The sequence below is a fragment of the Ruditapes philippinarum genome, unplaced genomic scaffold, assembly GCF_026571515.1.
Source record: "Ruditapes philippinarum isolate M1 unplaced genomic scaffold, ASM2657151v2 ctg2642_1_1_1_1, whole genome shotgun sequence".
In the NCBI taxonomy this organism is placed as follows: domain Eukaryota; kingdom Metazoa; phylum Mollusca; class Bivalvia; order Venerida; family Veneridae; genus Ruditapes; species Ruditapes philippinarum.
In genome coordinates, this window is record NW_026864559.1 from 47,690 (window position 1) to 64,864 (window position 17,175).

At 31.7% G+C, this 17,175-nt stretch overlaps 1 protein-coding gene across 1 annotated transcript; it reads right to left on the minus strand.

The window, feature by feature from the left end:
- Positions 1-14,211: 14,211 nt before the first annotated feature.
- Positions 14,212-16,924, minus strand: LOC132726058 (complement C1q-like protein 4). The gene is made up of 3 exons (XM_060711305.1): positions 16,840-16,924; positions 16,046-16,147; positions 14,212-14,835 (listed from the first exon to the last, which is right to left on the minus strand). Exons 2-3 carry the CDS (start codon positions 16,125-16,127, stop codon positions 14,396-14,398), a joined length of 522 nt encoding a protein of 173 aa, XP_060567288.1. The 5' UTR covers positions 16,128-16,147; positions 16,840-16,924; the 3' UTR covers positions 14,212-14,395.
- Between the last annotated feature and the right edge of the window lie 251 nt (positions 16,925-17,175).

The window sequence follows — 17,175 nt, forward strand, 5'->3', positions numbered from 1 at the left end:
TAGTCTGATTTGGCAATCCTTATTATTTGCAAATCGTCATTCAAGTTGTCACTTGTTTGCGGAGAAGATGTCAGTTTCATAATAATGATTAAATTTTATATCATCAAAACAAATAATTGTGACTTACCTCGTCTCGTATATTGGATTGAATGTGCTACATTAGGCAACGCATCTTTGAATCCCTTTCTATTACATCCAATACACCGAAGTGTCTCCGGATGATACACACTTGTCAGACATTTGCCGTGCATGAAACACATTTTGCTGCAAGCCATCTCATCAGAAATATCATCTCGGATAAACAGGCTTTCGGTTGAAGTGCATGTGATTCCATAATTATCAGTTTCATAGCGATACTTTGTCCAATTGATGCTTGTTGTGACTATAACATTCAGTACAGTTACAAAAGTCCATATTGATATCAAAATAACTGTGGTTTTTATTTGCTTCATTTTCTACAAAGTATAAAAAAATGCGAAACGTATTTACAAATTGCAAAAGAATAAGTAATATAATTTAAAAGAACGTTAAACAATGAAGGAAGGTATTAATAATGCGTTTTGAATTTTCCTTTCGTCAGAAATAACAGTTGACTTTGTTGTCAACAATGACGTTCAAATTTTTAACTACCATGATCAAAGACATTTTAATGGACCAAACATCCTGTATACAAAGACTAATTATATCTCAAGAAAAGCAACAATAGGAAATGGATATAAATTATTGAGTATTCCTGAGTGCCTGCTTAATGTGTTTTACCTTATTTTGCTGTCGATGGATAAGCTCCAGAAGTAAAGAAGATATTAAATTAAAATGGCAAAGCTTGATTTAATTTATTCAGAAAAAGTACAATGGTGTATAACCCTTTCCCAGAGATTGTTTATGGCGTTACATTGTATATGTTTATTCAGGCACGAACGGGCACCTAAGTAGATCCACAGACGTACCTAAAGCTATTTGGATAGTTTCTCACATGAAAGAATCCAAAGCGGAACCGAAAGTGATTCAACGAGGGAGATAGGAATTTTTATTAAACATTTACAATGTAACGCCATAAACGATCTCTGGACAATAACTCAAAACAAAGTTAATACAGTTATTTGAAGTTTAAAGTAATAATTTCTTGATTTTTAGATATATTCAATCGACAGACAAAATTAAGTGAAATCATTATGTAGGTACTCAGGAATACTCAGGCATACTCAATAATTTATGGTATGCTTAATAATTTATATTCACTTCCTACTGAATATAATAAGTCTTTGTGTACGGGATGTTTGACCGATTTAAATGTCTTTGATCATAATTCAACCTTTGCCAGAGAGCTTCTGTCAGCAACGTCAATTTTTTATTTCTGACGAAAGGAAAATTGAAAACGCATTATTCTGATTTTTGTGTCAACACCTTTCTTCGAAGATTTATGTTCTTTTAAGTTATATAACCATTTCTCTTGCAATGTGTTAATACGTCGTGCAAACTATTATACTTTGTAGAAAATGAAGCAAATAAAAACCACAGTAATTTTGATATCAATATGGACGTTTGTAACTGTACTGAACGTTATAGCAACATCAAACATCAATTGGACAAAGTATCGCTATGAAACTGATAATTATGGACTTCAACCGAAAGCCTGTTTATCCGAGATGATATTTCTGATGAGATGGCTTGCAACAAAATGTTTTTCATGCACGGCAAATGTCTGACAAGAGTGTATCACCCGGAGACATTTCGGTGTATTGGATGTAATAGAAAGGGATTTAAAGATGTGTTGCCTTATTCAGTATATTCAATCCAATATATGAAACGAGGTTAATTACAATTATTTGTTTTGATGATATAAAATTTACTCATCATTACGAAACTGGCATCTTCTCTCTGCTATCAAGTGACAACTTGAATGACAATTTGCAACATATTAAGATTGCCAAATCAAACTTATCAATGTGTTCAACTTAATAGTTACTCTTTATGCATGAACTAAGTTGTAAGAAAAGTTTTCTCCTTAATTAATGATGGCCTAAAATTTAAAGGCTTAAGTGTCCTTTGTTTATTTTAAAATAAGAAAATTAAAGTACTTTATAAATTATTCAAAGGTCATCTTACACTTTGCCGGCTCTAATGTGTTAGTCTATTTCAGGATCATTGTTTGGCTGTAAATATATATTTTTTGTTATGAAAAAATTGTTATGCTCGATTTTGCTAGGGATGCAACCCAATAAAAATTGTTCTAAAATATCGCTTATTCTATACGTGTTGGAGAAATATGACATCTGAGAAAAATGTCGTCTTCTTTAATTCTGATTTTTCATCTAACCATTTCGCCATTGAAAAATGAATGTTGCTTTTAAAAGCTTAGGACCGAATAGTTTACTTCCACACTAAGTTGTTATCAAAGTATTTTATGATTGCTCTTAACAGGATATATAGTGACTTGTGATCTTTTAAACAGCGGAGCGTATTATGAATTTGTTTATATTTATTTACTAATTATAAAATGACCCGTGTCCCTTTTGTTAAGTTTTCAATGTATGACACATTTGTTATTTAATGTACATTACATATTTATAAGAAATTAATATAAAATAACAAAACGTGAACACAAATACAAACATTTATTAAGAAGCATGGATACAAATTTATTAGGCATTTACATAGCAAACAATTTTGATTTATTGCAAGGCTTAATACAAATGTTATTGCAACATCTACACAACATACAGAACGCCATTCATAGACATTAGAAAATGCATAATAATAATAATAATAATAATAATAATAATAATAATAATAATAATAATAATAATAATAATAATAATAATAATAATACTACTACTAATAATAATAATAATAATAATAATAATAATAATAATTTTACCAATACTACTACTACTACTTCTACTACTTCTACTTCTACAACTACTACCGTCACCACCACCACCACTTCCACTACCACAATCACCACCACAACCACAACCAGAACCACTTCCACCAAGACCACGACCACCACTACCACTACCACCACCACTACATGTACTCCTAATACTACTTCTACTACTACTGCAACTACTACTACTACCACTGCTACCACTGCTACCTATACTACTGCTACTTCCACTACTTCTACAAATAATATTATATAAAATAAAAAGGTTTCAACATAAAAAATGAAGCATAGGAGATTTAACAGATACTAAACAAATTTAAAATCGTTTATGTGTGTATATATGTTATTCAAGAGAATCAAATAACTTGCACCTACAGTAAAGACACGGTCTTTATATTAAACAAACTGCATTTATAAACATAAGGTAATTAAATGGTTATAAGTAACGCTTTAAAATGTTTCAAACAAAACATCCATTAAAACATATGCAAGTTATTTTATTCGATCGAAAGATACAAAAAATACAACAAAAAGAAAATGCCATGAAATACAATGAGATGATTTAAACAGGTATGCAGTAATATAGTATAAGCAAATAACAAAGATTAAGATAATTTTTAGATCCTCGGTTAAGATAAATATATTTAGGAATGAATTGATAAAATTTTTTGAGTTCAATGTGTATATGCTGTGCTTTAGTAGTATATAATGTTGACAAAATGTAATAGAGAGGACATTTTTTTATATCTAAAACTTTGTCAACACTTAATTTCAAAGAAATCATACGCATTTTAATTTAAACAAACATACCGATGTTTTAGATCTACAATGTCACAGTGAGATTATATTCTTGATTTCTTTTCACTACAGCAACATTAGTTTATAACTCTTTATTGACCTTTCTTTAAATACTGCCACATTAATATAAACTAATGTTATTACTTTGTTTTATGTTAATGCATAATGAAATATGATAAACTGTCTTAATATAGCGAACATTGCATCATTGTTATCACGTAAAAATATAAGTACTTTAAATGAACTTGAGTGAGGTCAAAAAGCTTAAAAAACATACAGTTCGAATTTCTTACATATACGAATTTGGGTATTTTAAACAGAAATATATGCAAAAAGCGATTTATAAGTAGATTCCGAAACAAAATGAAAATCGTACCTCTCTGCTCAATTTGACATAAAAGCTGGAATGGTTTTTATTTTGGATCATTTTCCACAATAGAATCATGCTGGGACCAAACAGTGCACCAATGACCAGTGACTTTGGAAACAAGTTATTAGTCTACATCTTCATTAGCTATTAAAATTTTCTTGTAAAATGACTGCCTGTCTCGTCATTTCAAGACCCATATCAAATAAAACAATGATTTAAAAAAAAAAAAAAAAAAAAAAAAAAAAAAAACAAACAAAACAAAACAAAACAACAAACAGACAAACATTAACCAATAACAAAGAAACAAGAAAAAAACACAAAAACAAATTAAGTCCCGTCATGTGAAACAAACTCCATGAAAAACTATATGACTGTCTGCGTTCGTTACCATCTTTTAATTTCTTCTCACCATGATCTTGGATTCTTGCAGCAACCTCGTGTCCGCATTTAAATTATAAGCTTTATTAAGGAGGCAGTCCTCCGAATCAGAACTGGTATAAGCAATGGGATACCACCATCCACCGCCTGATTTTGCTGCGCATTTACCCATTGTATCGTGGTCGTGTGTGAAAAATCGGCCCAAGATCGAAGACGTGGAAACACCTTGATTTGTTAGAGAGAAAAAAAACACAAAATCTTGTATTTAATGATAATGTTTGATTTTAGATTCAATAACTAAAACATAATTTCGAAGTTTCTTTTTGCATAGCTTAACAACAATAATTTTGACATTTTTTTACCTTTAATTTCTTCATCTATATATTATGTATAGTCTCCTAGTTTAAATCCTTCATACTGTACAATTCCCCCAGAGTTGTCGAAAGTGTACGTATAATATCCAATTCCACTCGGCATGTCCGTAAGTTGTTGTATATTTTTAAGTCCTGATCAACAAAACAATCACAAAATATGTAAGAAATTCTCCTTTGAAATCGTGAATCATGTAACTATATTCTCTTCTTTCTTAGTAACTTTAATTACAAATATTAATGCAAATAAAGTTCTAGTATTATCGTGATTTAAATCATTTCATATTAAATCAAACTAGTCCCCACAATAAATATTTACAGACAAATAAAAAACGCTAAAATTGTTAAAATATAAAACCATTGGCAATGATCAAAGGTTAATACAAAACTATATTTAAGTGAAAGTGTTCTATATTCAATTGATTACGTATTTCCATTTACCAAGCCAAAATTCGCCCTCTATGTCACCAAACCCATTCTGATACGATTCAAAGCTTTTATTAAAAGAGATACTGGAGTTTCCATTAATCCGTTTTTGGATTACCTAAAACACAAAAAGAAAGACCGAACATGCGAAAGGAAAATATTAATTTGCATTTTACTCCAACATTGCGTTGAAAAGTGATCGTGAAATAAAAAAATGTAAGGCATTGCAAAAAACATGCAATTTTACATGTAAAATAACAAGAAATAATCCTTCATATATAAGTTTTTCATTTGGATTATATTCATGAAATAAACGCGTTGCTTTCATACAAACTTTGCAGTATTTGTCTTTGAAATTACTTGGCACAAATGTTCATGATAATAAGACAATGTGTCATACACAACAACCAGCCCTCTACCGCCAAGGTCAAGATTACACTTTGAGTTCAAAGCTTAATATGGTCTGTTATAGGCTATATTTTTGTCCAGTTTATGACTTTTCATTCATCATGTGATTTTGAAAATAGTTGGCACAAATGTTCTCAATTACAAGACGACGTATCGTGCGCAATACTCAGATTCCTACCGTAAATATCTGGGTCAAACTTGGTAATAATATAGCAACATTGTCTGTTCGATGCTATTTGTGTTGTCTGGTCTATAACTTTCTCATCTATCAAGAAATTTTGAAAATATTTGGCACAAAAGTTCATAATAATGAGTCACCTTTGCAATGTTTAACACACAGACTCATACCTCAAAGGTTAAGGTCACACTTTGAGGTCAAAGCTGAACATGAACATTATAGGGTATATTGTGTGCCCGGTATATACCTTTTCATCAGTGAAGGGATTTTGAAATAATATGGCAGAAATATTTACAATAATAATACAACATGTCAGGCGCAGCACCAAGACCATTACCTAAAAGTTAAGGTCACAGTTGAATGTCAAAGCCTAAAATGGTGACAAATCAGACCCATGCAAATAAAATGTCATTGATGACTCGCCCACATATCTTAAATGATGAAAAAATTATAGACTGGACATATACCCTGTTACAGACAATACCCTTTATTGATTTTGTATTTGTCACATTTGCGGCTTTAAAAAAGGTAGAGTGGTGATAACAACTATACAAATGTATTTCTGTTGACACATACACAAGAGTTATTTATTCATACTTATTAAATTAATTGATTGCCACAAGGCTTGATCAAAATTTGCACTGGACGTCCAAATCCATACCTCAATCATTTGATAGAGCAATAATGCGTGCTCCATGTAAAACGTCCCTAAGCAGGGAACGTTGGAAACTCTTTTATAAATTCTTGTTGGATTTCAGTTGTAATCGGTACAATTGATCACAAGTAATAAACGGCATGACAATCGGAAGACCAAGGGCCTAAGCTACGAGGACAAGGTCACAGCAAGGAAATGAATTTAGGGTTTTGTCTCCATTTACATTATGTGCAGCTGGAATTTGTGCCCTGTCAATAACGTCTATAAGCATGATGAAAAGAAATTGATACACGTGGTAACAATAACAATATAATGTGTTATGTACAAAATATCTGTTTGCATCTTCAACGAAAAGGTCGTGCTTTAGGGTCAAATCTCAAATCCTGTCTGGCTTCTGACTTTTTGATTACGAAATAAATTGACGGTATATTTGGCATTTGCCTTCATCACTGTCAGATTTTGTGTCATACGCAATACTTATGACTGCATCTTAAATGTCATTGGCATTTTGGAGGTCATAGATCGCTTTGTCATAATTTTGAATTTTCTAAATTATTTGGTCCAAGATTCTCTTTGGTTATATTTTTATTCCATTAATCGGGTGTTGGTAGTTTTCAACTCGGGTCACGGCAGTAAGTCACACTGAATTTCCCAGAGCTCAGTTCAGCCACCACATCGTTCCTTAGCAGGAAGTCAAGCAGTTAACTAAGTACAAGATGCCTTCACTTTCACAAAGAACTGATATCTGCTGTACATGCCAGTACAGAGGTACAGTAAATCAGAACGAAAGTGACTTGCGCCGTCCGGAAATCACGGTTGACATAACCGGACGGCTTACATTCCTTTATTCAAAATAGTCGGCAGATGTCATTTTCAGGGTGTGTTTCGCACCGAACCCTGATGAAGGTGGTTCTTTGAAGAAACAAATGCCATATTGCAGGGAAATATGTGTCTTTTATACACATTTCTGGTTTTGTAATATAAAATCTGTTGAAGTGTTTATTCTATTGATACCTTTTACTTTTATTCAAACATGCGTGAAACATAAAAATCACACCAAAAACCTAATAAGCAATTCGTTGATTTCATTGTGTATTACATCGAAAAGAGCATTTAACATTTTACAACATTTTACAAAACCGTCCAACCACCCCCTTCTGACGTCATGTCACAGAGCACATTGATCACTTGCGAGTCAAGAAGTGTTATCGGATATACACCACTTTCTGCATCTTTGTTGTGTGCTAAAATGTCTTTGCAATCGACAAAGAAATCTAAAAATGCAGACGTGTTTTAGCTTAAAAACATAGAAAGAGAAATTTATTGGGAGCAATAGAAACAAACAAATTCATTAAATACATAAATAAAAAAGTATAATAACAAAAATGAATAACTAAATAAACTTGATAAATAGTTGTTCAGTTCAAGTATTCACGAGGACTGTAGATTTTCAAAAACACATTCAGGTAATCGCCAACAATACCATAACGAAAGTAATAGCTCTACTTCTTTCTATTCATATTACGTTTATAAAGATCATATCTATTGTCCAACTTGATCACATAAAGTTTTTACATGTTATAATAGTTTTTAAAAGGTTATGTCGTACAAGCATAGTTTGTAACTAATTATTTTGATATTCTACAGCCACCACCACACTGAATAGGTTGTGCATATTCTTTTTTTTATCAATTCGCGAGTGATTGTACGTGGAGGAAGCAACAGCAGTGGATCGTTTTTTTCTAAATCAATAGGTATTTAAATGATTGTATCTTATTTTCTGGTTCTGAAAATATAATTCTATATTAGTCTAATTTGGCAATCTTAATTTATTGCAAATCGCCATTCAAGTTGTCACTTGTTTGCGGAGAAGATGTCAGTTTCATAATTATTATAATGATTAAATTTTATATCATCAAAACAAATAATTGTGACTTACCTCGTCTCGTATATTGGATTGAATGTGCTACATTAGGCAACGCATCTTTGAATCCCTTTCTATTACATCCAATACACCGAAGTGTCTCCGGGTGATACACACTTGTCACACATTTGTCGTGCATGAAACACATTAAACTGCAAGCCATCTCATCAGAAACATCATTCCGGATAAACATACTTTCGGTCGAAGAACATGTGATTCCATTATTACCAGTTTCATAGCGATACTTTGTCCAATTGATACTTGTTGTGGCTATAACGTTCAGAACAATTAAAATCGTCCATATTGATATCAAAATTACTGTGGTTTTTATTTGCTTCATTTTCTACAAAGTATAAAAAGTTGCAAAACGTATTTACAAATTGCAAAAGAAAAAGTAATATATTTTAAATGAACGTTAAACAAGGAAAGAATGTACTAATAATGCGTTTTAAATGTTCCTTTCGTCAGAAATTATAGTTTACCTTGTTGTCAACAATGACGTCAAAATATTTAACTACCATGATCAAAGACTTTTTAATGGACCAAACATCCTGTATACAAAGACTAATTATATCTCAAGAAAAGCGGCAATAGGACATGGATATAAATTATTGAGTATGCCTGAGTGCCTGCTTAATGTCATTCACCTTATCTTGTCCTCCATAGGTAAAAAAGATGGTAACTTAAAATGGAACAGCTTAGAGAAAGACACACTTTCTTAAATATGATGATGGAGTTATTTCTATTTTGTCTTTGCATATTTTTTTTTGTCCAGAGCAAGGCGGAGAAGTATAAGTGATATGAACTTGATGAAGGAAAATGCTATCGTCCAATAACCGTATTAACTTATGTTTGAGTCATTGTCCAGAAATTGTTTATAGCGTAGCATTGTACATGTTAAATGAATATTCTTGACATTCAAAAATGATAAATTAATAACGTTTCGCAATAATGTTTTGGTAATGTTGTAATGTTGACAAAACATTGTTTGTCAATTATTAGAAATTATGATTAATCAGTCAATCAATCAATCGATAAAAAATATTTACAAAGCAAATAAACAAATGAATAAACTAACAGTCCTATTTCCTTTGCTGAATTGTAAACTTGTAAATACGACTATACGAATAAAAGGATATTTTAAGAATGATAAAAAACACCTCCCTACCAGGTATTTATAAGTATAACATTGTAAATTTGTATTTAATGCTCGTAGAAGTCCAATGACGCAGAAGTTGTTGATTTAATTGATTGTTACTTTGGTGTTCAAATTTTGTTTTCCGGTTCTTTTACGTGCAATATGCCAATTAAAATAAGAAGTGTTGAAGGCGGTTTATTGATTATATATTACTTTCTTTATCAAGTATATATTAAATGGTATATTTTTACTATACTTCTGAGGTTTTTGAGAAACCATTTTAAATAGCCAAGTAAGTTGTTTGCAAAACCAGCAAGAAGGCGGATATTTAATTTGAATTATCAGTACAACTTCGGATAAATACCAATACTTTTAGAATACAATTAGTCAATGACAGTAACTATCACACTTAGACTATGTTCTCACTATATCACATGTATTGAAACTGATTTAATACCATGATACACATAACATTTTGAGACAATATTGAATGACAGGAGGACTAATGCTGAATTAAACAAGTTGAATAAAATATTATCATGCGAGCGCCCAATATATCTTGTATCGGAGTTACTAGAATGAAGTAGTATTCTATTCAAAATAGACAGATTTTTATCGTGCGTGTTCCTATAATACACCGTATTAACGGCTTGGCAATAGACGTCTTGAACACTAAGTCGAACTACCTGAAATCACACGGCAACAATGTTTGAGGCATTTGATACTCCAACAAGAAAATTGTAAGGGGGTATATTGGGGGTCAGCTTGTCCACCCAACCTTCTCCCCGTCCGGCTGTTCATTGTCTTTTCTTTGTCTGCCCGATAACTTAAGATTTCTTTGACCCACAGTCTTCATATTTGTGAGATTAGACATGATTAATAGATGACCCCTATTGATTTTGAGGATACCAGGTCGAAGGTCAAGGTCACAGGGGCCTTGACTATAAAAAGATTGTCAGCCCAATAACTAGAGATTCCCTTGACATACAGTCTTTACATTTAGTATTTAACCGTGACATACTCCCCTGCTGTATTGAAATTCGACCCCGAATTTCACAGAGTTACAGAGAAATAAACTCTGACCTATATTCAGTCAAGATCCCCGTTTAGCGCCAAATCCCTTAAGTTGAGAAAAATGTGCAGCCTGACAGGGACGTGAACCCGGGACCATCGGAATACCGTACCGCAGCACTACCGACTGAGCTATCCGGCCGCTGAAACATCTTCTACGCTAAAAATTGAACAGTTCTGAACCATGACTGCACACTATGAAATTTTAACGGAACTTTAATATTTTTATACATAATAGCTTCCTTCATTTCTGTTGCTTCTGGTGCTAACACTTCGCTATCTCAGGTTTTGATAACGAAATGAAAAATAATTTGTTAGTCACAGTGTATTTTGCCACACAGATTGTGCAGAATAGCAGATGCAGCATAACAGTATCCACAGGTGGCCACTTTATTACCCTAAGCATTTTAACATTCAACGTTGATGAAACTTGGCAGATATGTTAATTTTACTTTGTTGTTTAAAAGGAACCAATTTCTTAATAAACATCTGTTGAGACTTTGTAAAGGTTTGGAATCTTGTTCAGGAACGAATTAAAGGTACCCGACGATACTCAAACAAAAGAAGCATTCATAACTGCAGGGTGATTTAAAGCCCTAGCCCGCTTAAAAACCGTTATGTTGGGGAAAGCTCTACAAAGCTTTTTTCTTATTAATTGAGCAGGCTCATGGTTTAACAGGCTGGGTATATAGATAAACAACAACACCAATGTTAAGTTAGTCTTTAAGTGGTGTAAACAACAACAACACCACCAACAACAACAAAAACTAAACACAACAGAACAAAAAAACAACAACAAGAAACAACAAAATCAAGCGATATCCTGATCAGAGCGCAGTCAACTATAGAGATATAATTTTTGATAGATGCACCTTGAAAAATTAAACTAACAAACGTGTTCTGAAAGAAATAGAAATAAATTTAGGATAAGGAAGTGTTAAACAATATTTATATATTTTCAAATTATAAGAGCATTCGAAGGCAAAATACAAAAGGCGAGGCAAGACTAATGTCATGTCAATTTAAATTAAGAAATAGCAGTAGTGCCTTTCTTATGTATCACAAGGTACCATACGCATTACATAAGGCGAAACTAGGCCGTTGAGTAGCGATACTGACCTCTCTGAAAGCTAGGTAAATAGCTCCCTCTGTCGGTGTTTCAAATATATTTGGAAAGGGAATAGTAAAATGACAAAAAAAACACCAACAAAAAAAAAAAAAAGAAACAAAGAACAATCAAACAACCTTTGCAAGGTACAAATTTCCTTCTCTTTTTTTCGAGTCGAGTTCATTGGATAATGCAAAGTGTAGGATCTCTCACAACCCTCACAGAATACCTAATTAATAATGCTTATGAGATATTTCAAATGTACGTTCCAATTTGATTCAGATCGATCGTGGGGAGAGGCAAGGGCACCTCAGTCAGAAATCTTTACCATTAACCATTCGTATTTGTACTCATTATTAGAACTTTGGAACTATTAAGCGAATCTATATGCATCTAGAGAATATAAAAAATAAATATATAAATAGATAAATAAATTAATAAATGAATAAATAAATAAATAAATAAATAGATAGATAAAACAAAGATCAACAACGACCCTCAACAATATCGTGGCGCACAGTACATTTGTATGATAACTAAACTGGAAAAATCAAAGAAAAATATAATTAGATGATAGAGGCACACATATTGGAAAAATAACTTAAAACGTCATTACCTATGATAAATCACTCTATCTGATCCGTGTACTTTCCCATAATCCTAACTCTCTTTATATAGAACAATGAACAAAGTCCAAAATGGCTTTGCAATGAGTGTCCTTAAAATAATCGTTATAATAGAAACACTACATCATATGTTATTTGATTGAAAACTCAGCGCATGTTCATAACAGGTTTGGCTGCATTTTATAAAGATGACGCATTTTACCTACAGTCAAACCTGCGAACAGAGGTCACGCATAGAACACCAACCAATGACATTTATTGACAAGTGATATTTACATGGAGATTCTGTTTAATTATTGATATGTTGACCTAGGTGGTATTTACTCACAGGGTAATCCTTATTTGGAAAGGATGTTTTATTCAAGTTTTTAGGTATTGTGATCTTCATATGATGCTATAGGTAATTTGTCGTGACGTCATTAAGTCAATGGTTTAATGTTTAAGCGTTAAGTTTTTTACCCTTTTAGTGTTTATTCGTCTTTTTTGTTTTAAATTGGGACCATACAACGCTTATCATGAAATGGCACGGCAGTGTAACATTAAAGTTTTTATGATAAAGGCGTATTAATACATCTGCAATTTTTTCCAAGAACAAAATTTCACCATTTTCGTGTTAAATATTGAATTCTGCTTAAGCTGTTGTTTTTGTCGTTTTAGGCATAAAATCCTTAGTGATTCCGTTTTTCTCTATCATATTTTCTTTCTTAGGCATTGAATATTATCGGGGTGAGTCAGGGGCTGCGTCTTGTGAACGTTGTTTTTGCCTTGTATCCTGTCCTGTTTTAATTTTGGTCCTGCTGGAATCATTGCCAGTGGTCATATCTTTCTGGGTTGTGATGGTGTTAATCTTTGTTCTCGTTGTTTTATTATTAATTTTTTTACCTTGTGTCGTAATTTATTTTTTATTTCTATCTCTTTCATTGGAAAACATATCGGATTAATAATTTCCTCGTGCGTGTATATAAAATTTAATATTTGAAGTGAGTATAGGCTTACGTTTGTTGTTAGTTGTTTGTATTCTATTAAGGTCCATTATTCGTCAGAACTACTATCATTTTTTATTTCTCTAAAACGTTTAACCGTTTGTTTCAGGTAATTGTTTTCAGAAAATACTCATAAGCCATATTAGGGACGCATCTTTTGAATTCTCTATTTTTGTTGCGGGTAAGTGGCTTAACATAGAGTATTAATATTTTGCATGGAAGTCAAGTCTACATTGTATACATTGTGTTACCTTTACAATAACAAAATCGCGCCGAAACATTGTATGGAACTCCACAGGTTTGTCGTGATTGAGGAAAAGTACATATATATGTTGTTACGAGGCTCAAAGCTATGTCTTTGTTTTAATGTTGAGTTATGCTAAGGGGCCCTAACGTCAGATTACATTTACCTCTGCCGTTTACGAACCGAACCGACAAAACGTTCTTTATTGTCATAAATGCATTCTTAAAAGGAGCTCCAAACAGCGTAGAAAAAATTAAATTTGAAATACTTACATAAATCAACTGGGTAATTTAAAACAGAAATATATGCAGTAGATATCTAAGAAACATACTCAGGAATAGATTGAAAATCTTATTTTTGTGCTATTCTTAAACCGATTTGAGTGAAAAGCGTTGCAACGCTTTTCTCCTGTCAGCCTGTATTAACAATTTGAATTATTCTGGTAAAACTTAGCAAGCAAATGGTATGAAATTTTGGACATAAGCTTATAGGCAAGAAATACATCAAATGTAACACTTATCTTGGAAAATTATCGCTAATCCTGTGATTTTTCAAAAAGCCTCAGTGGAGTTGCTTAAGTGCCTTTACTTTGTTTATAATATTCCATCTGATCACTTAAATGGTGGGATAAAACAGAAACACTTAGTCTACTTTTAGCTTTTACTTACCTAGCTTGTTTGAACAATTGGAATCAAGACATTAAAATGTAGTACAAGACTATAAACACTAAATGGATAAGTTGTTTAATCAGATTCTGTTATTGTTTTACATTTTAGATATTGTACATATAACAGAGTTACCAAAATATTTCGAGACAAATGTTTTTTTTTTCAATACAAAAGATACCCCGAGAAAGTGGTGTAACGTTCAGTAGGAGATCCATAAACTTGTCCGAGGTTGACTTGCACGTAGACATTATCATTTTTGTGAAGATGGACAATGACTGTGTTACCCGCCTGTGTACTTCTTCCTAAGGTCTTTATAATGGCGCTTGAAATTATATTTCCATTCACCATCAGGTATGCCGTTTGCTGGTCAGTGTTGGACCAGTCCTCGAACTGGAAAGCAAATAGGTAGGTGCCGGTTGCCGGAACTGTAAATATACCGGAACTTTTGTCATAGGCTTCTCCGTCGTTAATTACCTCGGAGTCAAATACAATCTTTTCATTATCAAGATACGTCGTGCGACTTGAAAGGTAGGCAGAAAATGCCACTCGGCCGTACACAATTGCTCGTTTCACAACAGAGTGATGTTCTTCATTTGTAGCCTCTAAATATAAACAAAAACAAACGAGTTAGCCAGTCAATGTCATATTTACTCAAATCTTACTTTAAGCCGAATATTCATAATCGTCGTCGTACTTTGCCATTATCAAAGTATTTAAGAGCTTCAGAAATAAAGTACTTCAGAAAAAAAAATGGATTTACAGACAAAAAAGGATAATTAATTATATAATAAAGCCAATTAATAAAAACATCAATAACGTAAACATACAAATAATAGTGTGTAATTGATATTGAAATTTTAGAATAACATTCTTTCACTGGCAAAAAAGCCGAAAGAAATAACAATTTCAATTTATATAAAACAAATACCGTTGGTGACCGAAAAAAAAAGAAAAAGGAAAGAAATTAAAGAAATTTATGTGATATATATATATATATATCATTAGATATTATTTTCAAAAATATTTAATTCATACTGTCGTTATTTAAAGAAAAATGGGAACTTGAATTTTGAATGACAGTATGCCCACTCAAGGGTAAATAAAAAATGGAGACACGTGAAAGGCAAAATAAGTTGTCATTTTGCCATAAATTTTGCCCTACAATTTCATTCTTAACTTCCCCTGAACGAAAAACATCTCATGTCAATCACAGAGATTTCTGTATTCTCCGGAATTTACCTGCCGTTTCAAAATCTTATAATCTATATTGTCAAAGAGCAATAAGTATTATATCAAAACTTTTATTACCCAGATTTTCAGACGTAACTGACCAAAATTATGCAATAATGAACACTAGATATCAAGATATCAAATAAATATTTGATTTAGAGAATCACAATATAACAATTTCGCGAGCAATTTTGCATAGATAATAAAGCGACATAAAAAACTAGATATCAAAAAGTCTGCGACTGTAAAAAAGTATGCAGCTTTTTCGAATGATTTATATTAACAAATCATGAAAAACCATAAATGAAAATTGATATAAGTGATATAAATATGTTTCAAAATAACTTTAAATTCATTTTTTATAGGGTTAAAAAATTTGAAAAAATTAAAACAATCTATAATTTTGAAAAAAAAAACGCACAAATAAGAAAACATAAAAGCTAAAATGAAAGTGATTGGGCCAAAAATTGCGACAAAGAAAAAAATATACACGATAAATGATCATTTGTTACTGAATTTTACTTTAAAAAGTTGAGAATATCGATTGGAAAAATAAAAAAAAAAGAAAATGATATTTCTTACCTGCATTAACAGAAATGGCATACTGAGTTGTCATCATCATTAAGACAAAGAATACGGACGCAGATGGAAGCAAAAAAGCCATATTGTTCAGCAAGGATGCGACTAAAATAGAATAAAATTGTCGTCATCATTATCATCATAAAAAAACAAACAACAACAACAACAACGAAAAAAACAACAAAAAACAAAAACAACAACAAAAAAAAAACACCAAACAAACATTAGCAGAAGTAAACAGCACTAATATCAACCATAATAATAACTTTATTACAAATATAATGACTTGATTTACCTTTCTTAAGTTATTTTTGCGTTTGCAATTAAAAGTAGTTAATTAATTTCTAAATGCTTTAAAATATAAATATAAATATCTAGAAAAAAGTGATCCCTCGGAAGCATTAATTACCACACAATTTCATGAAGAAATTGCAGATTCCGTTTGATTGAGGCTGCACATGAAAAATTAAAGAACAATCACAAATCCTCACGACCCCCTAGCACTGGCTTAAGCTGTATTCATATTTCAACACTCAAAACACCTAATGATCCCAAAGGACAGAAAAATATAATAACACTGAATTACATTTATTTATTAGAATTGAACATTTCACTTACATTGAAAATTTTTACTACGGAGGAAAGAATAAATCATAGATTTGTAATGCATTTACATAAATAATATGATAAATTTAAATTTACAATCAAGAATCTTTCTTTCTCAATTTCGTTGAAGAGTCCGTACTTAAATCTATCAGTCCTGTTAACATAGTAATACTTATATCTAAGATTCTTACCTTGTAAATATGCACAGTTGTAACAAGGACCGCTTTAACTTTGAAGCACCTTGCCCAAACTTTGTCTTATATATCTGTAGCAAATACGGGATTTCGCAACAAACACAATTTAGGTGGTTTTTATATTGATACAAAAAATTTATAATAAAAAACATATCTCTGTTTAAATCATTTAAAATGTTTAAAGTCTCACGTACGCCATAATTTACATAAATTCATTAAATAAATATATATCATAAAATCAAAGCACGTGTTTTGGATAAAAACAACAAACATTATCAAGAAACCAAGACAACGGCCTTGTAATAAATGCATACTTTTCCTAATTAAATTAGC

Coding starts and splice junctions, on each gene's coding strand:
- LOC132726058 (XM_060711305.1), bottom strand. CDS start 16,127: ATGGCTTTTTTGCTTCCATCTGCGTCCGTATTCTTTGTCTTAATGATG. Junction 14,836..16,045: donor TGCCATTTCTGTTAATGCAG/GTAAGAAATATC, acceptor GTTTATATTTAG/AGGCTACAAATGAAGAACAT.